Below are 27,555 nucleotides of genomic sequence, written 5' to 3'. Positions count from 1 at the left end.
AGCCAGGGTTGCCGAGTTCCGAATTTCAGCGCGTTGGAGCTCGAAAGATGCAGAGAGCTCCACTTCGTCTTGCAGCCTGCTTGCCATTCACCACCACCTTCTCGGCATTCTGGACACTCGAGCCATGGGCAACCTGTCTGGCGTCGTGGCCGTGCTCGCGGTGCTCGTGCGCCCCTCGCTGGTGGTGCCGCACGTGCAGGTGCCCGACATCGGCCACCTCGACTGGTCCGCGCTGCATGCCAACGGCGTGCGCTTCGTCGTGTTCGACAAGGACAACTGCCTCACCGCCCCGCACTCGGACACGATCCAGCCGTCCATCGCCGCGGCCTGGGACGACTGCCAACGCGTGTTTGGCCGCGAAAACGTGCTGGTTGTAAGCAACTCGAGCGGGTCCTCGGACGACCCGTCTGGTCTGGGCGCCGAATCGCTCAGCCGTGCTCTCAATGTGCCCGTGCTGTGCCACAAGCAGAAGAAGCCCGCGAGGGCGTGTGCTGCAGAGGCGCTCGAGTACTTTGTGGCGCTCTCGCACGATCGCGAGACGACGCTCGCCCAGGCACAGCACATGCCGCCCGGCTCAGCCACGATCCAGGCTGGACCCAGCAGCACCACAAGACGCTACCTCAAGGAGCGACGCAAGCTTATCAGCTCTGGCGTGCCGCAGGATGCGGAGGGAAGCGGCAGTGTGCTGGTCGTGGGAGACCGCACTATGACGGACGTGATTCTGGCGCATCGCATGAACGAAGAGCTGAGCCGCAGGAGGTCCAGGATAGCAAACGATGCAGGCTCGCACAAGGAGAGGGCGATGGGCGCGCAGTGCGTGTCGGTGCTCACTACGGGCATTTGGGCGTACGAGGGCCGGCTGAATGCGCTCATGCGCAAGCTCGAGGCGCGCACCACTGCGTACCTCATCTCGAAAGGCTATCGACCCGGCGAACCGGGCATGTTTTCCAGGCGCGCACCAACGTCTGCATCGATGGACTGGCAAGCGATTGCCGTGTCTTCCTCCCCAACGCTGGGCATGGTGGCTTTAAGCTCGGGTGACGAGGCCAAGTTTGCGTATACGCGCGACACCGTACCCACGGCCGTACCTAGCGAACCAGCACTCGGCGCTGTGCTCGTTTCCGCGCTGGTGCGGCCACTACCGCGCGGGTTGGGCTCCATCATCTCGCGACTGCTGGTGAGCCGGCCGGTGGTGTGGCTGTCGTCGAATGTGCGCGATGGATGGAACGTCATGATGCAAGGACTGGCGTTTGGCGTTTCGGAAGCGGGCATCTCGCGCGGTCGGAAACCACTTGCGCTCGATGCGGACGTGGCGCCGCCCAGCAAGACGCAGCTGAAGCAGCAGGCGGTGACGGCGTCGATGGCCGAGTACCTCGACGCGCGAGTGGGGGCGGTCTCGCAGCTCGGACGCGGAGGCGTACAGCACTTGCGACAGTTCGGCTCGCGTGCTGGCATCCTCAGCCGACGACAGATGGAGATCAAGCAGGTTCGACCGTACAGCACGGGCTCGGGAGCGGGCGGACGACCAAGGGTGCCGATGCGCAACTGGGTCGCTGCATTGTCCGCACTCGTAATCGTACCCGCCAGCTACTACGTCGGCATGAGGCTGCATGATCTCAAGGAGACGAAAGCGATCGATCCCACACAGACACTGCCACCAACCCCCGCCAAGCCGGATCCGCAATTGCACCACCACCCCGCACCAGAAATGCCCGCCGATCCGGCAGTGCAAAAGGCACTGCGTGGTGCTCAAGCGGATCGAAAGAGAGAGTAAGTGCGCCCAACCTCAGTGTCGATTTGCATTGGTGCTGACCTATCTTTATGGAGCAGGTTGGAGTTGACGCTGTTCCATCTGGTGCGCGAACGCCAGGAGGTGCTAGACAAGCTCGAACGCGTCCACCAGCGCCGTGCCGAGTCGCACTAACCCACACCAATCAATAATTGAGCGACATTCGCATTGCAATCTGGGTAGCTAGAGGACGATTTCTTCGATCGTCTCCTTGTTGGTGCCGAGTTTGGGCAGGCGCACATAGATGTCGGTGGAATGACCGTCGAGGCTGCGGAAGCTCAGGCTGCCGCCGAAAAAGTCGCAGTACACCTTGGCCATGGGCAGTCCGAGCCCCGTTTCGACCTGGACGGTGTGCAGAGCTGCGGGGCCTGTACCCTCCATTGCCTGGACGGGTCTCCCGCGCGGAACCTGCTCTGTCACAGTGCCCTTGAACTTGCCGATGGACTTGAGCGCATCGAATCGGTCCCTCGTTCCCAGACCTGCTGAATTGAGATGTGCCGATGCAGGCAAGCCATACGCGGCACTGGCACCGTGGTCGCCGTCGGAAGGGTCGAGGGTGGCGGCGTGCGATTCGATGGCAAGTCGCTTGCGCACATTGCTGAACGAACACAGCGCATCGATGAGCGGATCCGTGTAGCCTTCCGCTGCGGAAGTTGAGGTGCCGACGGTACCGAATTCGTTTGGTGGGATTGAGCCGCCAACGCCCCCTGCGGAACCGACACCGCCACGAGCAGACCACATGCGCGAAGAGGCGGAGGAGAACTCGGCCCACGGCTCAGCATAGTACGCTGCGGCATCCGCGCGTGGGGATGCATGCGGCGCATCGTCCAGCGTCACGGGCAGCGTATCGTCGTCCATCAACCGAGCCCGAGACCCACGCGGCGGGTAACCACCAATATGCCCCGTCTCCGGGAACGGAATCGGATACTGTTGGTCCGAGCTCGCCGCGGGTTCGGGGGTGCTGGTATGCGCTGCTGCGGGTGGACGCGATGCAAAGCCCGTCTCGCCCACCACTTGCGGCACGCCCACAGGAGGCGCCGATAGCTGCTGGATCAAATCCGGCAGCCCGCCGCCGCAGTCCGAGATGCGGATGATCAGATCCTCCTCCGGCGGGCCCTCGACGATGGTCACCCTCACTGTGCCCGGCTGCTCGCTCCCCGCACCGCTGCGAATCGTGGCGCGAATGGCGTTTTTGAGCAGCTCGAACACGATGTACTCGAGATGCTCCGGGATGTAGGCAAAGCGCGCCTTGAGGTCGCCGTCCACGATGACGCGCGGGATACGCTCCGCCTCCACCCCCTGCACGCTCGCGAACATGGGCGTGAGCAGCTTGATCCCCTTGTTCACCACGCTCGCCACACTCAGCCGCGTATAGATGATGCCCACATGATCGCCCGCTCCATCGTCGCCCAGATCCATCTCGGCCTCGTCGTCCTCGCCCGGTCGGCGGGCAGGTTCGTTGAAAAAGTGGAAGGGATCATCGAGAGCCTCGCTGAGCGCAATGTGCTGTTCAGCCAGCACGCGCCGCGAGATGCGCGACCGCAACATGCGCTCCATGAACTTGTCCAGCTGCTGCGGCTGCAGGTGGTGCGACGACTCGACGATCCCGATCGTCAGCGACGGTATAATGGTCAAATGATCATCGAGCAGCCGGCGAAGAAGGTTGCAGAACTTTTCGTTGTCATCCATGGTCTTGATGTGCGGAAAGCGTCGGAACGTCTCGAAGGCCGACCAGTATTTCTGGTACACATCTTCCAGATGCTGGTTCGTCATGACGACAAAGGGGAGCGCTTGGAGGTCGCGGATGCGGTGCGCGATGCGAACGGGCAGCTCCTGACGCACGTAGTTGGCGCTCTTGAGGATCTTCTCCCTGTCCCTACCGAGCGTGCGTCCGAAGAAGATGAGCTGCCGCAAAGTCATGCGCGTGGCAGGCTTGGCCGCCCACTGCTCGAGCACCTTGTTGAGGTAAAAGTGACGACCCAGATCCGCCTGCGAGTCCATGCCGAGCCGTGCGGGTCCTGCACCCGGGACACTGCTGAGCAAACGCAATCCGGGCGGAGGGATGCGATGCAGCTTCTTCGAATGCGCACGGGGGTCAGTTCCAAGTGCGGGAGAGTGGCGTTCTTTGCCCTTGGGAGTTGCGAGGCGCTGGTGCGATGTGGATGCCGGTGCGGATGTGGACGCATGGCGGTGCGGGTGCGATGTGGCTGAGGCGCCCGATGCCACCGCGGACGCGCTGGGCACGCTCTGGCTGAGTCGAACCACCCGCCTCATATTGTGCTCTGTCGTGTAGGATCGATGCGAGTAGACGTAGAATGGTGGACGAGATGCAGCAAGATGATGGCGAGGCGAGCGAACCAGGCGTCTCCGCGAAACCCGAGCAGAGAAGCCGCGCCGCACCCTGCAAGAATCGGGTTTCGGATTTGCGTGCGCACGGTCGCCCCTCTCAGCCCCGTTCGGCTTTGTGTCCCCCCGCATTTCCCCCCACACTCGCAAACAAACAGACACACAGCAAACCACATTCGTCCATCCGGTGGGGAGAAGGTATGGTCTAGAGTCAAAAGATGCAGCATAGTGTGTGAAAGCAAATGGTGGTGTACAGTGCAAGATTTCCAATGTCCGGGCGAGAGGGGGGGGGGGGTATAAGCGAGGCGCAGCGCGATCATGCGGCGAGTGCATGCTGATGCGCATAGTGATCTGGCTCCTGATCGCCGACGAGCTCCCAATTGCTGCTTCCCGACCGAGGCAGCGTGGGCGGTTCATCCTCAACATCGTCCAGACCGGCACCGGCGATGCGCAGACCGTCCTTCCAGCCATGCACCCTTGCGCGGGTGCCGTCGTCGTCTGCTGTGCCGGCAATGTCGTCGTTGGACGAGACGCTGCGGATGGACGAGATGCCCAGGTCGCGAGCGTCGTCGCCCATGCGCGCCTTGCCGTGCGTCGACGACGCCGCCAGGTTGGCCAGACACGCCTCGAGCGACATGGACGGCGCGCGGCGCGTGCGCTTGACGGGCTCGGGTGCCTTGCCCATCTGCATGCCCATGCCCGCCTGCGGGCGGATGACGGTGGTGATGTCCGTGTGTATACTGCTGCTGGCCGAGATGCTCGAGATGTCGCGGTGCGTGTGAGCCGGCTGGCCTGCGGCGGGCCAACGCGGCGGACCCATCTCACCCCACTTGCTCGCTCGACCGGGCGAGACGATCTCGCCTGTGTGAGTCGCCCCGCCCACAACGATGGCACTGCGCGGCACCTTGGCCACCAGCGAGGGACGCGGTCGGAAGCTCTCGCGCTGCGCCTTGACCGTGCGCGCTGCCAACCCAACCGACGAGGCAGTTGCATGCCGCGCGCCCACCTTGGCTCCGTAGCTCGGTTGCGGCGGTGGAGCGCCAAACGGCTTGGATGCGAGATGCGGCGAGGGACCAGGGATGCGCGACGGACTGCTGGGGCCCGCTGCATACGAGGCGCTGCTTGCAGTGCGGTAGCTTCCCGCCATCGATGATGCGGGTCGCTGAATGCCCGAAGCGCCTCCTGCGGCCGAGTAGTGTGCTTTCGGCGCGGCGGACATGGGCACGCGTGCGGAGGTCATGCGCGAGACCGACGCCGGCACTGCATTCTGCCTGACCGACATGGATCTCGCCGTGGGTGCAGCAACCGTAGCTGGCGTCGCTGCGATCCTGGGCTTCTTGAGCGTACCCTGATGCGGAGTCATGGACCTCATCGGCGTGGCGGCCACACCGCGGTTGGACGAAGCGGAGGGAGCGAGAGGACCACGTCGGACACTCGCCGGAGCGCTGACGGGCGGTGCAGTGGGCTGTGCACCCGAAACGGTCCTTGTCCTCTTGCGGTTGGCATTCTCCTTTGCATCTTCGACCTGCTCGATGAGCTCGTCGAGGTAGCGCACGCCGTTGATGGTGAATGGCTCGCCGTGCTCCTCCTCCCACGCGGGGATGACTCTGAGCAGCTCGGCCTCGATCTTGGGCTTCTGGATCTTGACGCGCTTGCGCATCTTTTCCTCGCGCAGCAGACGGCCCGGGTCGCCGCGGTTGGAGCGGCCGAGCAGACGCGAGCCGTCGGAGGCGGACTCGTCGAGCTGCCTCGCCTCGTCGATGAGCTCCTTGTACCTGCCGATGACCTTGAGGACGGGCGCCTTGAGGCGCACCTGCTCTGTGAGGTGGTCGATCATCTGTTCGTGCGACGCGAGGATCTCGTCGGTGGGCAGCGGTTCGTCGAGGTTGGGGTCTGTGTCGGCGGAGACGTCGATGAAGAACGGTGGGAATGCGGCCTGACGTTCTTCGTGGGTGAGGAAGAGCGAGTCCCAGAGCGTGGCGATGCGTTCGCGCGTCTTTGTGATGAAGAGCGACATGTGCTGCGCCTTGAGCTGCTTCATCTTTTCGAGTTCGGCGTGGTAGGCCTGGATGACGTCGAGGGTGCTGCCGCGATGATCCATGACAAAGGCGTCCATCTCGTCTTCGGGCACGTCGAATTTGGCCCAGAGTTCGCTGAGCTCGTCGTAGAGCTCCTGGATGAGGAGCTCGCGTCGCTGCTTCTCTGCTTCGAGCCACTGTAGACGCTTGGTTGCGCCTGCCAGGTTGGCCTCGGATGGCTCGAGCAGGTGAGAAGGTGGTGCGGGCGCTGCGGCGGTCTTTGTGGCGGACGAGAGCTGCAGAGCAAGGTCGCCGCTGTCGCGAGCCGGCTGTCCACCGAGCGAGGCGCGTGTTGGCGTTTGGGAGAGCAGATCATCGATGGCGCGGCTGTTGCTCGAGGAGGCGGTGTCGCGAGGTTCGGGCTGCTCGGTGCTGACGAACTCGCCAATGAACGAGCCTGTTTGGTCGTCGTGGATGGGTTGGAGCTGGAGGTGAGCGAGGATGGCGCGATCGAAGCCGAGCGTTCCACCGCCGCAGTCGGTGTCGTCTCCGCCTAGTTCCGAGTCAAAGACGCGCTCGTCGGAGAGTGCAGCAGGCTGGGCAGGTTCGAGGTTGAGTTCAGACCAGAGCTGGACGACCTCGAGCAGTGTAGTCTGTAGCCTCTCTGCCCTGGCGTTGACTTCCTTGGAGCAACGGATGATTTCTGCCTCGAAGGAGGCTATCCTTGGTTGCGAGACGTCGCGGAAGGTGGTGGGCGTCGAGGCCTCGGAGGCTAGAGAGGAAGCGGCGTCGTGTGCGGCATCTTCTGGGAATTTGACAAACGTGCCGAGCAGGGGCACGTACGTTTGGAGTTTGGCGGTGAGACGGTCGAGCTGAGCCTCTTTTGTGGTGTAGGAGGCCTTGAGACGCGTCTGTTCGATCTGTAGCTGGGAACGTCGTTGGAGGAGTGGTTGCGATTCGGAGGGTGCGGATTCGGATGTTGCTGCCGAGGGCGAGGCTGCCGATACCATGCGTTTGCCGATGGCGTTCTGCAGGGATGATGGATTGGAGACGTGCGACTTTTCGCCTAATGCCCTCTTGATGTGTGCATTGTGGGCCTCGATCTGTGCGCATTCTGTGCTGAGGTCGCTTGCCTCTCGCTGCACCTTGCTGATCTGGTCGTCGACGGCGGACTTGAGAGCATGGTGGAGAGCATCGAGGGCGCCTTGCAATGCCTCGGGTGGATGGCCGATCTGGGAATGCAAGCCGACGAGTTTGTTTGTCGAGTCGGCCAACAGCGTGGCCAGGGCGGCTGCGTCCATGGCGTGTCAGCAAGGGAAAGTGGGGCGTGTGCGTCACACTCGTAGCATACGTATGAAATGGCGTGGTGAGGGAGTGGCGTAGAGACTGATGGATAGGTGGGATTGATGGATGGATGGTGGTAGTGGTGCAAGAGAGCGACACATCAACTTCCACAGCAGACCAACACCTCGAAAAGAAAGGCGCGTTGCTGCCTCCACAACGCCGTGCTGCTGGCTCGCATTTTTGGCTGATTTTGGCTGAATTTGGGCGATTTTGGCTGACTTTCCGCTGCTACACGAACGCGTTGGGGTCGAGTTGTGGTCACGTGCTCTGGATGGGATTTTCCGACTCGACTCGGCTTGGAGAGCGGGCAGAGCGGCAGCAGCGGCAGCTGCAGGTGGAAGCGCGTGGCGCGCCTAAAAAAGAGGGTCCGCAGCTGCAGCAGCAGCGATACACACAACTCACACTCGCACTCTGCTGCTGCTGCTGCTGCTGCCACGGCGGGTGTTGCTCTCTCACACACTACTCTCTCCTTCTCGCTCCATACACCTCGGTGTTCCTTGCTGGATCTTCACCTTCTCTTTGCACACATCTTCATCACCTATCCGACACACCACAGACACCGGCCCCCGCTCGCATCGACGACGCGTCGAAACCCCCACTTCATCCTAGCGTGCAGCCAAAACATCATTCCGCGCCTTCCATGTCTTCGCATACATAGTCGCGACCTCACCAGCACTCCTTCGAGCCGCCCTCTCTCACCATGGATACCCCGGACACACAGGATCTACGCTCCTTCGACACGGCTGCCTCCACGCAGCAACCCGCCCATCCACTCGATATGTCTGCGCCATCTTCCCACTCGCGCTCGGCATCGGCAAACAGCACGGCCACAGAACGCCCTACAGAAGCGCAACACGACCGCGCATCCTCGCCAAATCCAACGCCTTCCATCGACTCCAACTTTTCCAGCGTGCAGGGAAAGATGGCCGGCACTCCTCCGGACCACGAGCCCACCGAGGCAGATGACACCGTCAGCTCCATCTGGGATCAGTCCGGGGCAGACAAGGAAACCGACGATGCTGCACTCACTCCGCGCGCAAGTGCCGTCGCACCACCCGCTGCCACTCGTCCAGACTGGATGACCGACGATCTGGACGAGTCGTGGCCAGACGAAGACCAAGCTGCAGCCGCCCTGCCCGCGTCTGACTCTGCAAAGGATGCGCCGGTCACAAGCCAAGTCCCTGCCACTCCGGCCGCAACACCTCGCCCACCTATCCTCACCGCCATCGGCGCACTTCCCGACCCCGCCTTTTCCGCAGCTCGTCACCAAGCGCGGCGAGCCTTGTTAAAGGGCCGATCCTCTGCTGTTGCAGCACCTACTCCCTCAAACGCCGCCTCCAGTCGCGTCTTGCAGGCAGGGCCTTCCACCTCCTCCTTACGCCACCCCAGCCACCAGAACAGGCGCGCACGTCTTTCACGCAGCGCAGCACACAACGACGAGGGTGACAGCACCATCTGGTCCGACTCCCCCTCCGACTCGGACCCGGACTCGGACTCGGCATCTTCCGGCTCAGCCCAAGACGACTTTGCCAGTGCACGCGGCTCGCTCGCAGAGAACTCGCGCATCACCAACATGCAGACCGCCCAGCAGTCGCGCAACACTTCGCAACAACCGCCGCGCTCCCCTTCAGCCGCTTCCGACGCATCGGGCGCAAAGGGCACCTTCATCCACAAGGCCGACGCCTCTTCTCTCCCACCCGTTCTCCGTCCCGTCTGGCAGCAGAGTCCAGCAAAAGGCGGCAATCCGCAGAATCGAAAGGGGATCAGCGCGCTGGGTGGCGACATGTTCACACCCATGCGCCTTCAGACCATGTTCAAGACGCCCACCCCTCCAGACAAGCCAGTCCACAACATCATGTCTGCGCTCGAGCCAAACCCGCCATCGCAGTCTTCGCCCAGTCCTCAGCTCACCGCGCAACCGGGCGACAACCAGGCTACCTCGTCACAGCCCCCTGCAGCCGAGTCGGAAGCGACTCCAACAACCAAAGTCGGCGTGCCAACCACTGCGTTCACCTTCCAAACGCCGCATGCGTCGGTCCCTGCAACGCTGCACGTCAATCGAGGCATGGTGCCGTCTCAGTCGCTGCACAACATGCAGAGTTTGCATCCGAATCACATGCACGCTTCCGCGCTCGCTCGACCAGCTTCCGCCGCTGCCGACCTTGGCCTTGCCTCGCCAGCCATGCCAGCCAGCGGCAGCAACCTGGTCTCGGGTCCTCCTACCCCACACACACCCATGCGTCTCTTCAAGTTCAATTACGACGACGCCGTCACGCGCGCAAAGCTTGAGATGATGGTCAACGATCGTACGCCGGCACAAGCGCCAGCTGCGCAGCCCACGCGCGCAGGCGAGATCGAACGGGAGCGCAAGCGACTCAGGCTCGACGTCAAGCCTCGCAAGGTTCTCACGGGCGACCTCATGTCCATGCCCACCCTCGGCGAGCCCGCGCAGGACGCACCCACCAGAGCCCAGCCGGTTGTCGACTATGTCAAGGAGTCCACGGACTTTATGAGCGCGCTTCAAGACGCAGTCAGGACCCAGGCGCCTCCACGCCAGCCATCGCCAGAATGGGCAACCGAAGACGACGAGTCGTCGGGCAGTGGCGCCAAGCCACGCAGTCAGGCAGCATTTCACCAGGGCAAAGCCGATGTTGCGCGCACTCCTCAGGCGTCTTCGCCGGCAAGGCGCAGGCGTTCGTTTGGGCCGAGTCAAAGGTCATCGCCTCGTGTTGATGTGGTGCCGTCCGTCGTCGATCACGGCAGCCCGCAGCGTCTGTCCTCGCGCAGACTGCCGCCGGACTCGTCGTTCATCACCGAGTCCAGCTCCAACGATATCCCCATGTCCTCCACGCTCAAGTCGCGCGCATCCCTCTCGCGCCGCATCGCCGAGCAGATCCAGGCTGCCGAGTCTCCGCGCAAACTGCTGCGTCGCATCAGTGCAGCCGCGATCGCCGAGGACGAGGTGGAGCAGGAGCTGGATGGCCAGCACAATCAGCCGAGTGACGAAGCCGTCGCATACCGAGACCAGCAGATCCGCCAGCTCGAAGAGCGCATCCAAAGGCGCAGACAGCTCTACACACCGGCGAAAGCGAGCGTTCCGGCAGAGACCGCGCCCGATGTTGAACCACGCACCGTGCAGAGGCCGCAGCTCATCACCCTGCACGAGCCCACCCTTGACGTCATCGGTGGCCGACATGAGGACGACGAAAGCGACTTTTCCGACGACGAGTCGCGCGTGCATCAGGACGCGCGACCCAATGACCACGGCGCGCAGCTCGATGGCAACACGCGCCGATTCCAGGACGGCATCGTGCTGTACGATTCCGAGCGCATTCCTGATCCTCCGCTACCGGATCCGTCGAGGATGCTGCGCAACATTGCCTCTGCTGTTGAGCTTCGTGGGCGCGACGTGGATCGAGGTGCCCTTGCACGCGCCACTTCGCTGCTGGCGCTGCCGTCTCAACCTGACGCAGCCGGCACTGGCGTTCAAGGCGGCGGAGGTGCAGCGCGACGCGGCGATCGCACCGCATCCTCCAACACGCTCGTCGATCCAAGCTCGGCACGCACCGTGTCGGGAGACGTTGGCTCACAGCATACGCTGTCCGATCTCGGCGGCAAGGGCGCAACCATCACGCGCACGGGCAGTCTATTCAACATCAGCCAGATCCCCGAGCAGGAGATCGAGATCCTGGGCCGCGGCAAGCTCACCTTCAACAAGCAGCTCAACCGCTGGGAGAAAGTGGCGAGGTCGCGATCGTCGCACGAGGATCTGCGGTCCGCTGCAGCATCGCGCAACGAGATGGTCGATGCAGCCGCTCTTCCGACCGTGCCGACGAGAAGGACGCCGATTCCTGCCATCGCCGAGGCATCCGCCGAGGTTTCGAGGAGCGAGGATGTGTTTTCAGAGTCGCTCGAGGAGCAGCAGGCTCGCGTGCAGTCGGGCGGACGGTCGAATTCGTTCCAGCAACGCCTCGACAATCTGTCGTCGAGCAGCCTTGCAGCGGATGCGCAGCAGAGTGCGTCCAGCGATCCGTTCCGCGACTTTGAGAGCTTTGGGCAGAGCTCGCGCGCGCCGGCGTCGGTGTCGGGCAGCGGCGAGGACGAGTCGACGCCCAAGGCGGTCAAGTCGCGTCTGTTCGTGGCTGGGCGTGAGGCGCGGCAGCCGCAGCCGACCGTCTCCGTTGGGGCCACTGCGACAACGCCAGCATCCGAGCTGCTCCCGGCGCAAAGTCGAGTCCAAGGGACTCCCAGCGTCGGAACAGCGAATGGTGGAGTTGGAGGTCCGCAGCGACCGAGCGCTGCGAGTGGGCTTGCGCCGCGGACGCTGCCAACGAGCACGGTGCCGAGGTCCAGCTCGTCGCTGCGCAACGTGGTCACGTACAGCCCCGACTCGACGGCCAGCAGTCACATGTCCAGCACGGGGCAGGCGGCCCTCGAAGCTCGGAATGAGCGTGGCGTCGAGCTCCCTCCGAACCCTACTCAAAATCTCGCAGCAACGCGCACTCGAGGCTCGGAGCCTATTTTGGCGGGAACGCCGGCACGCCAGCCGGCGTACGCGTTCGGCACGCCCACGCCCAAAGCGTCGGTGTCGAGCATCTCGACGCCCAAGTCGATCCTCAAGCAGCCGGCGATGCGCGGCGAGCTGCCCGTGCGGCTCGGAACGGGATCGCAGAGCACGTCGGCAACTTCGGGTGCGGGCGGTGGCACGCCGAACCGAACCATCAGCTTTGCCGACCTCCCGCCTACGCGCGCGCGCGATTTAGGTTTGGCTCCATCTGCACGCAGAAGCGCGGGGCAACACGCTCAGGCCACCGCGGAGGCCGACCGAGACGCAGAGGACGATCGCACGCGCGCTATATCTTGCGCACTCCAGGCGCTTGCCGACCTCACGCTTGGCGATGAATCTGCTGCGGCTGCGCCGGTGGCGATCAGCAAGATGCTCGATCTGGATGCGAATCGGTCCCACTGGTCGTACCGCACACTGCGACGACCGCGCAAGACACGAAACGACCACGAGCCAGAGGCGAGCTGGGAGAGAGACGAGACGTACGACGAGCTGCACGGGTATCCGGACATGACGCTGCTCACGGACGCGTCGTTCAACTTTGCGCACGACAAGGTGCTCGAGGCCATCACAGACGTCGAGCCGTGGGAGCCTGGGTGGGACGAGCTGCAGGCGGTCGATCTGAGCGGACGCAGGCTCGAGTCGTGCGTGCGCCTCAAGGAGTTCCTTCCCGTGCTGGAGGAGGTGAATCTGCGCACCAACGAGCTATCCTATCTCACGGGCATCCCGGCCTCGGTGCGCGTGCTGGATGTGGCCGCGAACAGGCTCACTTCGATGGCGTCTTTTGGGCACCTGCTGCATCTCGAGGAGCTCGATATCAGCGGCAACCAGATCGACTCGCTCTCGCACCTGGGCTGCCTCAAGCATCTGCACACGCTCAAAGCCGACGGCAACGCCATTTCATCGCTCGATGGAATCGACCGCATCCGCAGTCTGGTGCACGTCAGTCTGGCGAGGAACAGGCTGCGTGGCATCAATCTTGCGACGACGCAGTGGACGGGGTTGGAGACGCTGGATGCGTCGCACAACCAGCTGATGTCGGTGCGCGGCCTCGCGGCCATGCGTCGGCTCAAGTCGGTCAACCTCGATCACAACGAGTTGGGCATGGTGGATTTGGCGCCGGCCATGGCGCGGCTGCGCGTGCTGCGCGTCAGCGGCAACGCCAAGCTGCAGACACTCGACGTGGCGCCTGCCAAACGGCTGCGTACGCTGTACGCCGACTACTGCGACCTGGACCGCATCGAGGGGCTGGACCAACTCGAGCACCTCGACAATCTCAGCATGCGGCAGCAGGCCGAAGCCGCCATCATCTGGCCTGCCGATCAACTGCGCGATGTGCGTCGGTTGTTCCTCTCGGGCAACGCCTTTCCGCAGGGTATCTCCACCGGTCCTGCAAGGGAGGCGATGGGACCGGCGTTGGTGCAGCCACTGCGGTTCCTCAATCTGGTGTATCTCGAGCTGTCGGCGTGTCAGCTGACGCATCTGCCCGAGGATCTCGCCGAGATGGCTCCCAATCTGCGCTCGCTCAACCTCGACCACAACCTGATCTCGACGCTGCCGAGTCTGGCGGGGATGGTGCGGTTGAAGCGGCTGAGTCTGGTCGGATGTCGCGTGCGCAGGAGCAAGGCGCTCATTGCGGCCGTGCGCGGACTTGGCGAACTGCAAGTTCTCGACTGCAGGACGAATCCGTGTACCCTCGGTCTGTATGCGCCCATGGTTGCACCTTCTCGAGTCGGGGCGGACACGGACGACGTCCTGGCGCCATCGTGGTTGCCGCCCGTACCGAATGCACAGATCGTCCAGCCTGATCTGGCGGCCGCGCAGCAGAGGAAAGATGCACAGGTGCAAAGAGACCAGCTGGAGCGTCTGGACAAGTCGCACTTTCACAGACGCCATGCACCCGTGGCGGACTACGCGGTGGACCCCAACGCCACACTCGCCCGAGATGCGCTGGCCATCGAGACGGAGCGCAGAGCTAGAGAGGCCGGAGCCAACTACTCGGCACTGTTCATGGCGGCCGACGCGCGGTTCGTCAAGACGCTGCCCAAAGTGTTTTCCGAGCGCAGGGTGTTGCATCGCGGCCTGCTCGCCATGGCGTGTGCCAAGCTCAGCTGGATCGATGGCTTGACTGTCGCGCAGGAGGAGGTGGATCAGGCGGATGCACTTGTGCAGAGTCGCAGGTTCGATAGGGTCCAGTAGGCGATCTCATGTATTTGTACGAAAGAATATACCTTGGTTACGAGCTATCTCGGTGGACTGATGAGCAGGGTCGGTTGGCAGTGGGGATGGAGGGAGGAGGCGCGAGGTGCGGAGGTGTTAGGGCGGAGACGGCCCGCGGGTGGCGAGGCGGAAGGAATCGCCGGGAGAAAGCTTAAACCCGACGCATCTCCGGCCATATTTTTTATGGGAAAACGCCGATGCACCAAACGTTCATCCTTACCTCTCGACATCCATATATCTTTGTCACCATCTGACCTTTCCACGGCGGTCCTCTATTCAAGCTGCTCTCCCTCACACCCCGTACACCCTTGGGCTGGTCAATCCGCCACCCTACCCGCGCTATTGCAACGACACGACTAGCCTTACGACCTTCATCTTCTCTAGCTCAGTACCGACGCTCTGGCACGATGGGTGATCCGTGGGACTGCCTGTACGAAGGCATGCTTCCCTTCCACGAGCACTTTCGCCACAGCATCTCGCAGATCTCTGCGCTGCTTACCGTTGTGTCCCCGCAGAGCGCGTCGAAGTCCAAGCCGACGGCGCTGAACAATCTGCTCTACCTCACCGCCTCGCTGTGTCGCTCGCTCGAAACGCACCACACCATCGAGGAACGCTTCATCTTCCCCACGCTCGCCAAGAAGCTGCCGCAGTTCGGCAAGTCGAGCCAGCATATCAAGGAGCACGACCAGATGCATTCCGCACTCCACAACCTCGAAAGCTACGTCGGCCAAGTCGCAACCAACCTCCGACAGGCAAAGGCCAAAGAGGGGTTGGAAGAGGTGTATGACCATGCGAAGATGGAGGCGTTGGTGGGGAAGCTCAAGGATACTCTGTTGCCACATCTGGCTGCAGAGGAAGCGAGTCTTAGGGCTCCAGTAGTCAAAGAGGCGGGATTCGAGCTGGGTGAGATTCGATACCTCATCCGATAAATTGCAATTCAAGGGTATAATTTAAAGCGTGCGGACACTTCGTAGGCCTGCACCGTCTTCGTCGGGAGCATCGTCTGCCTCCCACTCGGTGTCGTGCGAGTGCAGACGTTGGCGATACTCGCGCATGTAGTCGGGGAACTTGTCGTACATGGCCAGCAGGCCGCTCTTTTTCGCAAAGACCACCTTGACAAGCGCCACACCCACTTCTTCCGGCACCACCGTCCTCTCCCCCTCCATGCAAAGAAGCCCGTCGAAGAGCAGAGTGTCTTCGTCGTCAAACGGCGTGGGCTGGGTAAAGTCGGGTTGGAGCGCGGCGTCGATCCATGCTTGCGGGATGACGCGGTGTTGGGCGACGACGAGTTGGGCCAGCTCGACTTTGCGCCGCCTGGGCACTGCCTGCAAAGCAGCCACGACGGCGGCCTTGGCAACGACGTGCAGCGCCTCCACTGCGCGTGGGGGGCTGGACGAGAGCGAGTCGGCGTAAGCGGTGAGTTCGTGCGCAAGCGCCATGAGCACTCGCCACATCGCACCGCGACACGCGAGAAAGAGTGTGTGCGCCTCGATCGCTGTCCTCCAAAGGCCGAACTCGAGCGCAAGGTCCCCAGCGGTGAGTGCGAGACCGTGCGTGACCGTCCAGTTTTGCTGCTGCACCTTGTCCATATCCACGCCGCGCTTGCCGTCGGATCCGCGAACCACCATGCCTGAGAATCCCGCGCGTGTGTCGCCCGCCCCCACGCGCACTTCGCGCATGGCAAACGTCAGGAACCCCTGCGCCAACGTCTCAAGCTCGACCTGCTTCCACTCGTACTTCGCATCTGCCTCGCATGGCACCCATGACGAGACGTGCTGTGCAGGCGGCGTGGAGCGACGCAGCGTAAGGAGCGCACGCATGCCTACGTCAACAACGTCCTTGATGACACCCCAGTTCTTGCTGAGCTCGCGCTCCTGCTTTGAGCGGCGCAACGCCATTTGTGACGTATCCACCTCCTGTGCCGCTTCAGCACTGCCAAAGGCGAACGGAATGTCCATCGAGACGGCGAACGAGACGACGTAGGCGAGGCAGAGCTCAAAGTGGCCCTGCACGTACAGGTAGTTGGCGGTCCACTCCTGGCCTGTCGATCCGGTCCGGTCGGCTTTGCGGTGCGCCAGAAGGTCAGCTGGAGTCGGAACCTGGAAGATGGCAGCATCGAATGAGGCGGAGGGAGGCGTGATGAAGCCGGCAGGGATGTCGATCTTGGCCGTGTACTCGGCCTTGGCGCGTTGGAAGAGCGCCTGGATCTTGGCGGCGCGTGGGTCTTCGGAGCCCTTTTCTTCGATGTCGATCTCGCCCAGCAGGCCGTCGAGCGCGGACAGGTCGTGTTCCGCCATGGCGCTAGTGTGAGCCAGACGAGCGTGTGGTGGTGGTGTGGATCAGAGGGTTGCAAGTCGTCCTCGTCAAAAGGTTCTTCTGCGAGCGGTGATTTCAAAAAATGATCCCCGATGTGGGCCCAGCACTGTTTGGATCACCCGATGCTGCGCCCGACCTCCACCGCATTTATGCAGCGGCGGCTGGTTTGTGCGGTGCGGCGATGCGCGAGGAACTGAGGCTGAGCTGAAATCGCTTTCTCAGGGACACCGAGAGAGGGAAGCGGCGATGCGAGTGGAAGGCATCAGCGAGCAGAGACATGCACACTGCCGCTCTGGTCTCAGCAGCCGAGCCGCTCGTCAGGGTCCAGGCCGCGCTTCCCTCTCCTCTCCTCGACGCCTCTCCACCATCCATCACAGCCGGCCGCACTGCACCAGCAGGCTCTACAAGATGCCGGGCTACACATCCGCGCCGCAACGGCCGCATCGTCGTCCACCGCTTATCACAACCCTTTCGCTTCTCCTGGCGCTGGCAGTCACCTTGCTCGCCCTGGCAGCCCCAGCGTCGGCACTCGAAGTACGTGCGACCAACGTGCGCGGCACGGCACCTAGTCTCGAGAGGCGATATCTGCAGACCTACCGCTCCATATTCTCCAACTCATCCATCGGAGATCGACCGCCCAACTGTCCTCCCTGCCCCGAACCCGACTGCTTCAACTGCCAGTTACCCGCGTACGAATGCTACCAGTTCGGCGAGTGCAACGAGTACGACGGTCTCTGCCGCTGCCCCGTCGGCTTCGGTGGGCCCGACTGTCTTTCGCCCCTCTGTGGCTCGCCAGCCGACGGCCCCAAGCGCTTCCCCAAGGGCGAACCGGGCGACGACAGGTCCTGCCAGTGCTCCGACGGCTGGGACGGTCTCAACTGCAACGTCTGCCGAACCGATGCAGCGTGCGCCAACTTCCTGCTCGGCGGAGAGCGCCTGGGCGAGAACGGCACGTGCTACGACGGCGGCGCCACCATCCAGCAGAGCTTCCAGCAGTGCGACGTGACCAACCAAAAGATCGTCGACATGCTCCCCGGCCGCCCGCCCCAGGTGACGTTCAGCTGCGACAAGAGCGACGCCTCCTGCAACTTTCAGTTTTGGATCGGCGCGCGCGAGTCCTTCTACTGCGGCCTCGACGACTGCCAAGAGTCGATCGAGATCGGCGCGTCGTCCAACAAGACGTCGTACGACTGCAAAAAGGTGGCGTGCAAGTGCATCCCCGATCGCATGCTCTGCGGCGAGTCCGGCAGCATCGACATCTCGGACTTCCTCACCGAAGAGATCAAAGGCCCCGGCAAGATGTCGTGCAAAACCGACGCGGACGGCGTGCGCAAGTGCCGCTTCGAAGAGCCCGGCATGAACGGGCTCATCTCGGACGTTTTTGGCGACGAGGCCATCTTCATCACGTGCAAGTCGGGCGAGTGCATCCACTTTAGCCAGGTGCCCGGCTACCAGGCTCCCATCGCTCCTGAGCGACCCGTCACATGGGTGGTCATCAGCGCCGTCGCCGCCATCCTCATCGTCGTCGTCTCCGTCAGCCTGCTCTGGATGCTCGGCAGACACTACAAGGACGACGAGGTGCGCCTGGGCAGCGTCCGCCTGCCCCAAGAGGAGGCCGACCTCATGAAGGACCACATCCCCGCCGCGCTCCACTGGGAGGACGTCGGCTACCGCATCGGCTCCAAGGCGCTCCTCGACGGCATCGGCGGCTGCGTCAAGCCGGGCGAGGTCATGGCGATCGTAGGTGCGAGCGGCGCGGGCAAGACGACGTTCCTCGACATCCTCGCGCGCAGGGACAAGCGCGGCACCACCTCGGGCACCGTGCTCGTCAACGGCCGCAAGATGGCCGACCAGGAGTACAAGCGCGTCGTCGGCTTCGTCGACCAGGAGGACCTGCTCATGGAGACGCTCACCGTCTACGAGACCGTGCTGTACTCGGCGCTCCTCCGCCTGCCCAGGGACATGTCGCTCGAGGCCAAGAAGTTCCGCACGCTCGAGACCATGCAGGAGCTCGGCATCCTCGGGATCCGCGATAGCCGCATCGGCGGATCCGGCTTTACGGCAGGCGGCAGCAAGGAGGGCCGGGGTATCAGTGGCGGCGAGAAGCGCAGGGTGTCGATCGCATGCGAGCTCGTCACCAGCCCCAGCATCCTCTTCTGCGACGAGCCCACCTCGGGGCTGGATGCGTACAATGCCTACAACGTCGTGCAGTCGCTCGTCACGCTCGCAAAGACGTACAAGCGCACCGTCATCTTTTCCATCCACCAGCCGCGCTCCAACATCGTGGCGCTGTTCGATAAGCTGCTGCTGCTGGCCGAGGGCCGCGTGGTGTTCTCGGGGCCCTTCGCACGCTGCAGCGACTACTTCGCCGATGTCGGCCACGCCTGTCCGCCCGGGTTCAACATTGCGGATTTCCTGATCGACCTTACTGCGCGCCGCACCCACGGCGGTGGTGAGGAGGCTGAGGCAGATGTTGAGGGCGGGGCGCATGTGCGCGGCGAGACGAGCATTGTCACGACGGGAACCAACTCGCGCGACGAATCCACCGAGCTTCGCACACGGCCCAACTCAATCGCTGAAGGCAGCACGGGCAACGGGGTGCGCAAGCGCACGAGCCGGCTGGCGAGTGGACTGCGCAGTGCATTTGCCCACGGCGAGTCGAACGGGAACGCCGTTTGGATGCCCGCGCTGAGCAGCGGCAAGCTCGTGCATCTCGTCAACGCCTTTGCCGACTCGGACATGGCGGGCGACACCAAGGCGGAGCTCGACGCGTTCCTGGGCCGAACCCCGCGCGGGGTGGAGAACGATCTGCCGGACGTGGCGAATGACGGGGCGCTGCTGCGCACGTACAAGAAGGCCTCGCTGTGGACGCAGTTCAAGATCCTCTCGGGACGTGCGTTCAAAAACCTCTACCGCGACCCGATTCTGATGGTGGCGCACTTTGGGCTGGCGATTGTGTTGGCGCTCTTCTGTGGGGTGCTGTACCACGGCGTGACGAACGACATCAGCGGGTTCCAGAACCGGCTGGGGCTGTTCTTCTTCATCCTGGCGCTGTTCGGGTTTTCGTGTCTGACGTCGTTGGGCGTGTTTGCCAACGAGCGCGCGCTGTTTGTGCGCGAACGCAGCAACGGCTACTACACGCCGCTGACGTACTTTACCAGCAAGTTGCTGTTCGACATTGTGCCGCTGCGGGTAGTGCCACCGTTGCTGTTTGGCGGGTGCGTTTACTTTTTGGTCGGCTTGGTGCCGGGTGTGGCCGAGTTTTGGAAGTTCATCCTTACGCTCGTGCTGTTCTCGCTCGCCGCGAGCTCGGCGGTGTTTTTGATTTCGATTGCGATTGCGGATACGGGATTGGCGAATCTGGTGGGGTCGTTGACCATGTTGTTCTCACTGCTGTTTGCAGGGTTGCTGATCAATCGCGATCGCATCCCGTACGGGTTTAGATGGCTGCAGCATCTGTCGTTCTTCCATGCGGCATACGAAGCGTTGATCGTCAACGAACTGCGCAATCTTAGTCTCAAGGAACACAAGTACGGCATCGACATCGAGGTGCCCGCTGCAAGCATCATCAGCTCGTTCGGATTCAACTCCCAGGCCTTCTGGTTCCCAGACATCGCCACCCTCGCTGCGCTGTTTGTCACCTTTACCACACTCAGCGCTGTTACACTTGTCGTATTCGTGCGCGAGCGCAAGTAGCCCCCCCACACATTGCGGAAATAGATTTGCATTCACGGTTATCGCGAGGATATGGGGAGGTTTAGAAGACAGTGCCGTCGGAAATGACGTTGATCGGCGGACCTTTGGTGTCGGGTCTCTTTTCAGCCGCGATTTGGCGGCCTCCCTTCCAGGTTGCCGCCTCGAGCACCTGCTTGAGGTTGAGCTGTTCGGGCTTCAACCCGAGCTTCTCGCGGATCTTTTCGGCGGTCCGGTCGAGCAGCACCACCGTGAGGGCTCTCCACTCTACCACCGCCGGATGTTCAGCCGGAATGGCCGGAATCTCGCCCTTGTCCAGCGACGCATCGAGCAGCGTCTGTTTGGGCACGAGCACGCCCAGATCAACAAACAGTCCGCCGTTGCGATATTCTGGCAGGCCGGTGCCGTGTTCGGCGTCGGCGAACGTCCAGCCAAGCGTGGCGGTCATGGCTTCCTGCAGCGAATAGCACATCCACTGGCTCAGCTTGTGGAACGGCACCATCGCTCCGGCACTATCGGTGGCGACAGAGGAGAGACGAGCAAGCGTGGCGTTGGGCCAAACATCACCCATGGCAACGCCGTCGAGGTGCGTGCGCGATGCAGGCCAGATAGGTGCAAGCCCGTACATAAGCACCTCCCACAGGACGGGAAGGCTTACTGCCACCTTGCCGTCCACGGTGCGCGTGGTAGGGTGCGTGGCGAGGTAGTCCACCAAGAATCCGGGTCGTCGCTGCGAAGGTGCAGCGCCAGAAGGTCCACGGAAGAACCCATGCACGTCCGATTCGAGCGCCTGGCCGAGTTTACTCAGCAAGGCGGCACGGCCTTCGAGACCCGTCATGGGGTTGGTATCGGGATGCACCTGCATGTCGATAGCCAGCATGTCGGACGACAGATTCTGTAGCCCCGCCGCAGTCGCTTTATGATTTCCTCCAGGACCGGACGAGGTGTCGGACTCGGTGCAGAATCGGCCGGCGGTAAACATGTCGAGACTCGCCACGGCCAGACCCTCGGATCGACCGTACGAGAGACCGGTCTTCTTCTCCTCGTACGTCCACTTTGTGCCGGCACCCGCATCGAGCAGCACCGACACCATAAACAGGTCCACCAGCCGGCGTGCTGCCTCGGTCGCATCCACTGCCGGCGTAGAGGTGGGCGTGGACAGCGCAGCCCACGACGAGAGCAAAGTCGTCACGCGCGGGATGTTGCCCACGTCAAAGTGTCGCCACCGCCCGTGGGGCGGAATGGACGCATAGTCCGTACCGTAGTCGCGCGCAATGATTTCGATGCAGTAGTCCGCAACCGCGTCTTCGCGAGATTCGTCGTAGCGGAAGTACTCGAGCGAACCCTGCGCGGCGGCTTCGCCAAAGATCTTGTAGCACCGCTCGCGAACGGCGGGAAGCGTACGCAGGTACGCCACGTCGGCCGACACGCTCGAACTTGCTGCACTCATCTTCGTGGTCGATGGGTGGGAAAGGGATGGTGGGAAGGTGAAGGGGAGAGGATGCGTGTGGTTGCTGAAGGAAGCAGACAGGGGAACGGTGGCTCGTGCGGCATCAACAGGGTTCGAGCGATACGGAGCTGCACCGCCCCACATCCGACCATCCGAGCTGCACTCCGACAGGGTCCCTTGCTCCACGCAGCGGCGCGAAAAATTCGCAAGCATGTTAGGTCGCGCATCCACGTCAATAAGAGCTCGAGCGTTATCTCCTCTTTGGGCTGCAAGATAGCAGCGCCTCCCGAACACCCGGGCCTGCTCACCAGCCTCCTGCCACGCCTGCAGCAATGCTCTGCTGCCGGCTCTCGGCCCGCTTGGCCTCGGAGGTCGCCACCTACTCCGCCAACCCATATTCGACCAGCACGTCAAGAACAGAAAGTTGATAGAGATTATGTAGTGGTATCAATAAATGAGGTTGGCTCGCATCAGGAGCTGATATGCAGGAGAAAGAAAGGAATGTGGGAGTGGTCCAAACGAATATGGACAGACTTTTTGGTGGTGTGGTGGTATGGTGGCGGTATAGTGGCAACATCAAGATGCTCCTGATCTCTTGCGAAGGTACTCTTCGTGCATCTCTCGCCGCGTTCGAGACAGACCGGGACTCTGCTGCTGCTGAGCCATCATCGAGGCGGGTCGGGCAGGCGGCGGTGGCATGGTGGCGGCTGCCTGCCGTTCCCTTTGTCGTTCGCTTTCGGCTTGGAGCCTCAAGACACGCTCCGATAGATCTTCGAGTACAGCCATCCGGTCGTCCTGCCTGCCGAAACTCGGGCCCGGCCTTGTGTTGAGGGCCATGTGGCCAACCCCGAGGCTCTGAGTGCGCCCGTGCCCGGGTCGGAGGATGGACGTCGAGTCTCCACTGTCGCCATGCATACGCGCAGCGACAGGTGTCTGAAGTGTCCCAAATTCGTCCACAGATGAGAAGACGCCGCGTGGTGGCAAGATCCCTTTGGTTCGTCGTAGGGTGCGGCCTGGCTTAGAAGGCGACCCGCCATCGTCGGCATCTTTGGCCGCAGATCGAATCTCCTCTTCAGCTCCGGGCTCGTTCGGCTTGACAGACTCGTTTTGCGGCTTCTGCGTGAAGAATGTTCGAAGCAAGTCTAATGCTGCCGAGACTTCATTGAAGCCTACCTTGTCCCGAGCTTGATCCGGAGCGGTCGCCAATCGGCGCAGCGATTCAGAGTCGGTCGAGGTTTCGAGCACGGATTGCGGCCTCCGTGTGATGAGGAAGGCACCCTCGCTGCTCTTTGCATTCCTCTGCAGCGCGATGCTATGCCGAGCTTTGGCCGCGGACGAAGCAGCACTGTTCGGAGGAAGGATCGCGTCACTCGATCTCGTCAGCTTCATGGAGCTGGCGCCCGTGCCAGAAGGTGGCATGCTGGCCTGCGACATTCCTCGCGCACGTCGAAGCGCAAGTGCCGTGCCAGAGACTCGCTCGGGAGGGTTGAAGCCGCCGTCCACGTTTAGGCCGCCGCTCGATCCGGTCCTGCCGGCGGTCGACATGCGAAGTGACCCTGGTGCAATGTGGGAGCGTGGGCGGGTGGGGCCCGTGGTACCATTCGACACCTGAGCTTCATTTGCAGCCAGGTTGCCAACGGAGCTGCGGCTGCTTGTGCTGGCACTGCTGCTGGGTCTGCCCGATCGCATATTTTTGTTGTAAGGCTCCGCCATCAGCCTGGATCGTGTCGAGGACGACGACACGGACAGCGACTCGAACGAAGTCCGCTCATCCGGCCGATTTGGAGTCGCTGCCACGATCGGCTCTTGGGTTGCAGGAAGCGCAGAGGTGGACGCTCGATTTTGAAGCACGACGCTGTCGCGACTTCTGGGCCACGTCCGCCAGCGTTCCTCGGCCATTTGCTCGATCGAGACGGACTGTCCAAACTCGCTGAAATCGTGCATCGCGACCTCGGGTGTTGCATCTGGGCGCAGTGCTCCCATGGCTTGAGGAGCCATTTCGGCTGGCTTTCCCGCGGCGCGGGATTGACTCTGACTCAGACCGATGGAGGAGGCCGGCGTTGTAGTCGAATGACTGCTGGCGGTGGCTGAGTGGGCTCCGCTGATGGAGCTGTGCAGGTCGTTGAAGGAAGTGTCCCAAGTGGATGAGTTGCTGTTCGAGGTGAAGCTGGCCTCGGTCGTTGCACCCAAGGATGCGCTCGAAGTCTCGTTCTGATGCCATCGACCCGCGCGGTGATGCAAAGCGCCGGAATCATTGTAAGAATGAGCTGAAGCCAAAGGATCCTCCGCATTCGGGCCCAGAAACCATCGGCCCATCTCGTCGACGAGCATGAGGCCAGACGGGGCTGATGGAATGCGGCTCGCCTTGCTGTGTGCTGCTGGGCTCGAAACGTCCAGGTTGAGACCAAGGCCCGATAGAGCTTCTTCTTCGACCACTTTGCCGCCACCGCCCTGTCCGCCACCAGAGTTTACCGGGAGAAAGAAAGCACGGTCGTCATGCATGTTAACCTGCGATTTGGCGCCGGCCACTTGGGCAGTCTCTCGCCCACCAGTGGAAGCCGAGTAGTTGCTTGTTGCCAGGGTCGAAGGAGAGTGCAGATATACGGCCGAGGCGGTTGCAGCCGATGGCTGCCGGGGCAACAAGCCAGACGAGGCTCTCTCTGTGTTCGAGGCTGCGGATGAATCGTTGACAGTCATGCGCTGTCCCAGAGGACGGGCGTGTAGCCCAGCAGGATCCAATGGAGGCGGATTGGAGGCAGTGAGGTGCATCGTCTGTGGATCGAGCTGGTCGGTGAGATCATTGCTGGGCAGAAGGTGCGTGGACAGGCTCGGTGTTTCCTGTTGAAAGATGGAGCTGAGGAACGAAGCGTCGTTGGAGCCGATCGGGAATGCCGACATGGCCGGCGTGGGCGACAGGGAAGCATTCGAAGTCGGGCTGAGCACAGATGTGCTTGCGATTGGATATTCACTGGCTTGAGCGCGTTGATTGCCCGAAGGCTGTTCTCGGTAGGATCGGAAGGCACCCGAAGTAGTAGGCGGGACAGCAACACCCTCTGTGCTGACGGGCAGGAGCGACAACCCGTCTGCTTGAGTCCAACGCGCCGAGGCCGTGATCGGCACGCTTCCGATAGCATGAGAAGCGTGGGAGACGGGCATGGGTCTCGGCTGCGAGCCGATGGCAAACATGTCAAAGCTCCGCTGTGATGAAGAGCCTGACATGAGCCACTCCTGGTCCCGCGCTAGTGTTCGATACTGTTGTCGGCTGTTTGGGTGAGGCGTTGAGTCGTCCTGGCCCAAGACGGACTCGCGCACAGGAACGGTCGGCCATGGCGACGCAGGAGTACCGGGTGAGCTGAAAGCCTCGTGCCCTGAGAGGGAGAGAAGCTGCGGCGGAGCTGGATGGCGCGTGGGCGTTTGCAGGGCGTGGTCTTTTGCTGGTGTGATTGAATGCGATGCCGGCGTCGGCTGGCGTTGGCTTGCAGGGGCAGCCTGAGACGCCGTAGGGCTAGCCAGCGTTTTCTTGCGTAGAGAGGTGGGCGTCGTGATGCTGAGAGCGTGATCGAGGGTCGACACGTAGGAGGACGACGGCTGCTTCCTGCGATGCGAAGGGGAAGGCACGGGTGATTCGCCTTGCTGATTGGCATGGTCATAGTCAGGGTGCTGCATCACGCACGCCGGAAGCGCACCTCCGCACGCACAACAGCGGACTCTCTGTGAAGCCGATTACCGACGAGACGATGGCGCGGCTTGGCGAAGGTTGGCATGGGTGTGCTGAGAATGCAACTGGACGAAAAAAGATATGTGTGCTGTTGAGAGCACCGCTTCCACTGTTCGAGGTGATGATGCAGCCCGGGTGGAACGCAAGAGCATGTGTCGAGGCCAGCGGCGGGGCTGGCGGGATGAGGTTGAGATCAGGGCGGTCGAAGTGTTTGCAGTATTAGCAAGGTCCGTCGAGATCGGTGACGGTCGTCGCGGCCAAACGTATGATTGAAACGGAAAGCTGGCGGATCAGGAGGGCCAGCTTCGGCGACCGATCAGAGCGATTGCAGAAACGTGGGCAGTTCAAAGGTGCGGTCGAGCATGAGTCCGGGATGCGACGGGCCGATAGTGTGTCGAGTGATTCGGAATGCTTTTGTGGCGACGGAGGCTGCAGCCACACGGGAGGTATAGGTGGCGCCCACAAGGCCTGGTCGATGTCGATCACGAACCCTGATGGATCTGCAGCGGGGTAGGCAGAGTTCTCCGGAAAAGCTGCAGGGCCGACGAGAGGGCAGGGCGAGCAAGTTGGCCGTTCAGGGACCGGGCTAAAGTCCGCCTGCGCGCGGTTGTATGGACACGCAAGATATCGGAGGCTGAGCGGAGGTGCAGAAGAGGACGGAAGTATTGGCCGGAGGCCGGTGGAGCAAGCTGGGTCGACAAGTTCCGAAGGAGGAACCGCAGCCACCAGAGCTTCCTAGCATGTGGGAGCAAAGAAGACTCGACGAGCGCCAGAGTCGGGATCCGGCTACTGTGGGTGGAGCGCAGGAGAGATGATCGATGTCGTGCAGCTGTGCGGGACCTCCTTCAACTGCATGTGAGCACCTCGGCGTCGGCGTCCATAGTTGGCATCGGCGTAGACCAGAGCGAGAGCCGCGACGGCGAAAAAAAAGGAGAGAGGGCAGCAGAAGAAGCTTGCCGTGCAGCTGCATTCTGACGCAGATTTCTTGGCCGCAACGTTCACTCTCACAGGCGAAGAGGGCCGGCCGGGCCGAAGCGAAGAAAGCTCGCCGGACCCGCCTGGAAAGCGAGTCAAACGCAGACCACCGTGTGCCGGCCAACCCAGACTCGGCGTGATTGCAAGAAGAAAGCAAAGACGGCCGCGGAAGCTGTGTGCCGTCGACCTGCATGGCCAAGCCAGCCGAAACAACAAAAAAAAAAGAAAGAAAAGTGTTGTTCTCTGCGACGCGAAGATGAATGCGCGTCGGAGGAGCGGAGGAGCCGGGCGAGGTGGACCTGCAGGCTCCTTTTTCTCGTTTCGAATGCACACAATCACGCAAAGCCAGCGTCCATCACATGCATGGCAGTGCTTTCTCACACCTCTCGGCCTCAGCGACATAAGTACTGCAGCCTGTTGCCTCGGCGGATCTCTTCATTCAGCTGTATCTTCCATCGGAGTCAAGTTTCGTCTGAAATAAAGCGCTCAGCACGACTCACGAGGAGCCCGGCGCAGCGTCGACCATCTTTCGTATCGCCGACGCGCGCTGCGTGTAGGCCTGCTCGCCTAAACGTCGTGCCGGGCCACGATCGAATTTCTTCATTCACTCCTGCAGGCATGACTTAAGCGATGCACACCTGGGCGACCAGCTCACTCGTTCTGCTCGTGCCGCGGAACTGACGTGATGAACAGCGGCGCCTTCGGCTCCACGACGATATCAGGTCTGCGTCGGCCCGTAGCAGGCACGGTTGCTAACGGGGAACGTCCCACTTGGCCGAGATGATCACGGCGCAGTGCAACGACTAGTCCACGCGGACACGGGAATCGATTTGGTCATGCATCATGCAGGCTCCTCTTTGCGCCTCCATGAGAGCCGCACTGACGCATCGCAGCCGAGACGTCGGCGCGCCCACGCCGGGCCGTCGCAAGCATCCGCAAGCACCCGCAGTGCCGCATCACGTCGTCCAAGCGAGGACGAGGACGCAGCGGCATCCTCAGAGGTCTGGGCGCTGCAAGCGAGACAGGAGGGCGGTGATCGTCGCTCGTTCGAGCTCTCCTCCAACGCGCGACCGGGACGGACTCCGCTTCGCGTTGCTTTCAGAGCTTCTGGGAGGCCTTACC

General features: G+C 62.5%; 10 protein-coding genes across 10 annotated transcripts; 4 read left to right on the top strand and 6 right to left on the bottom strand.

Annotated features, from left to right (window-relative positions):
- Positions 1–124: 124 nt before the first annotated feature.
- PAN0_003d1753 (HAD phosphatase) lies at positions 125–1,924 on the top strand (the record flags this gene model as incomplete). The annotated part of the gene is made up of 2 exons (XM_014802711.1): positions 125–1,770; positions 1,831–1,924. 2 exons carry the CDS (start codon positions 125–127, stop codon positions 1,922–1,924), a joined length of 1,740 nt encoding a protein of 579 aa, XP_014658197.1.
- Positions 1,925–1,972: 48 nt separating this feature from the next.
- On the bottom strand, positions 1,973–4,063 carry PAN0_003c1752 (alpha-ketoacid dehydrogenase kinase N-terminal domain-containing protein; the record flags this gene model as incomplete). Its single annotated transcript, XM_014802710.1, has 1 exon — positions 1,973–4,063. The coding sequence occupies one exon, from the start codon at positions 4,061–4,063 to the stop codon at positions 1,973–1,975; it is 2,091 nt and encodes a 696-aa protein (XP_014658196.1).
- A 388-nt stretch (positions 4,064–4,451) lies between these two features.
- PAN0_003c1751 (microtubule associated protein) lies at positions 4,452–7,454 on the bottom strand (the record flags this gene model as incomplete). Its single annotated transcript, XM_014802709.1, has 1 exon — positions 4,452–7,454. One exon carries the CDS (start codon positions 7,452–7,454, stop codon positions 4,452–4,454), a length of 3,003 nt encoding a protein of 1,000 aa, XP_014658195.1.
- Positions 7,455–8,197: 743 nt separating this feature from the next.
- PAN0_003d1750 (L domain-like protein) lies at positions 8,198–14,260 on the top strand (the record flags this gene model as incomplete). The annotated part of the gene is made up of 1 exon (XM_014802708.1): positions 8,198–14,260. The coding sequence occupies one exon, from the start codon at positions 8,198–8,200 to the stop codon at positions 14,258–14,260; it is 6,063 nt and encodes a 2,020-aa protein (XP_014658194.1).
- Positions 14,261–14,688: 428 nt separating this feature from the next.
- Positions 14,689–15,210, top strand: PAN0_003d1749 (uncharacterized protein; the record flags this gene model as incomplete). Its single annotated transcript, XM_014802707.1, has 1 exon — positions 14,689–15,210. One exon carries the CDS (start codon positions 14,689–14,691, stop codon positions 15,208–15,210), a length of 522 nt encoding a protein of 173 aa, XP_014658193.1.
- A 21-nt stretch (positions 15,211–15,231) lies between these two features.
- Positions 15,232–16,578, bottom strand: PAN0_003c1748 (uncharacterized protein; the record flags this gene model as incomplete). The annotated part of the gene is made up of 1 exon (XM_014802706.1): positions 15,232–16,578. One exon carries the CDS (start codon positions 16,576–16,578, stop codon positions 15,232–15,234), a length of 1,347 nt encoding a protein of 448 aa, XP_014658192.1.
- A 101-nt stretch (positions 16,579–16,679) lies between these two features.
- On the top strand, positions 16,680–20,293 carry PAN0_003d1747 (ABC transporter; the record flags this gene model as incomplete). Its single annotated transcript, XM_014802705.1, has 2 exons — positions 16,680–16,761; positions 16,830–20,293. 2 exons carry the CDS (start codon positions 16,680–16,682, stop codon positions 20,291–20,293), a joined length of 3,546 nt encoding a protein of 1,181 aa, XP_014658191.1.
- Positions 20,294–20,354: 61 nt separating this feature from the next.
- On the bottom strand, positions 20,355–21,884 carry PAN0_003c1746 (DUF1688-domain-containing protein; the record flags this gene model as incomplete). Its single annotated transcript, XM_014802704.1, has 1 exon — positions 20,355–21,884. One exon carries the CDS (start codon positions 21,882–21,884, stop codon positions 20,355–20,357), a length of 1,530 nt encoding a protein of 509 aa, XP_014658190.1.
- Positions 21,885–22,316: 432 nt separating this feature from the next.
- PAN0_003c1745 (uncharacterized protein) lies at positions 22,317–25,406 on the bottom strand (the record flags this gene model as incomplete). Its single annotated transcript, XM_014802703.1, has 1 exon — positions 22,317–25,406. One exon carries the CDS (start codon positions 25,404–25,406, stop codon positions 22,317–22,319), a length of 3,090 nt encoding a protein of 1,029 aa, XP_014658189.1.
- Positions 25,407–25,677: 271 nt separating this feature from the next.
- Positions 25,678–26,339, bottom strand: PAN0_003c1744 (uncharacterized protein; the record flags this gene model as incomplete). The annotated part of the gene is made up of 2 exons (XM_014802702.1): positions 25,678–26,193; positions 26,322–26,339. 2 exons carry the CDS (start codon positions 26,337–26,339, stop codon positions 25,678–25,680), a joined length of 534 nt encoding a protein of 177 aa, XP_014658188.1.
- Between the last annotated feature and the right edge of the window lie 1,216 nt (positions 26,340–27,555).

Source organism: Moesziomyces antarcticus (assembly GCF_000747765.1).
Source record: "Moesziomyces antarcticus DNA, scaffold: scaffold_v10003, strain JCM 10317, whole genome shotgun sequence".
NCBI lineage: Eukaryota > Fungi > Basidiomycota > Ustilaginomycetes > Ustilaginales > Ustilaginaceae > Moesziomyces > Moesziomyces antarcticus.
The sequence above is the reverse complement of the archived record's forward strand: the minus strand, read 5'-3'. Positions and strand labels throughout refer to the sequence as shown.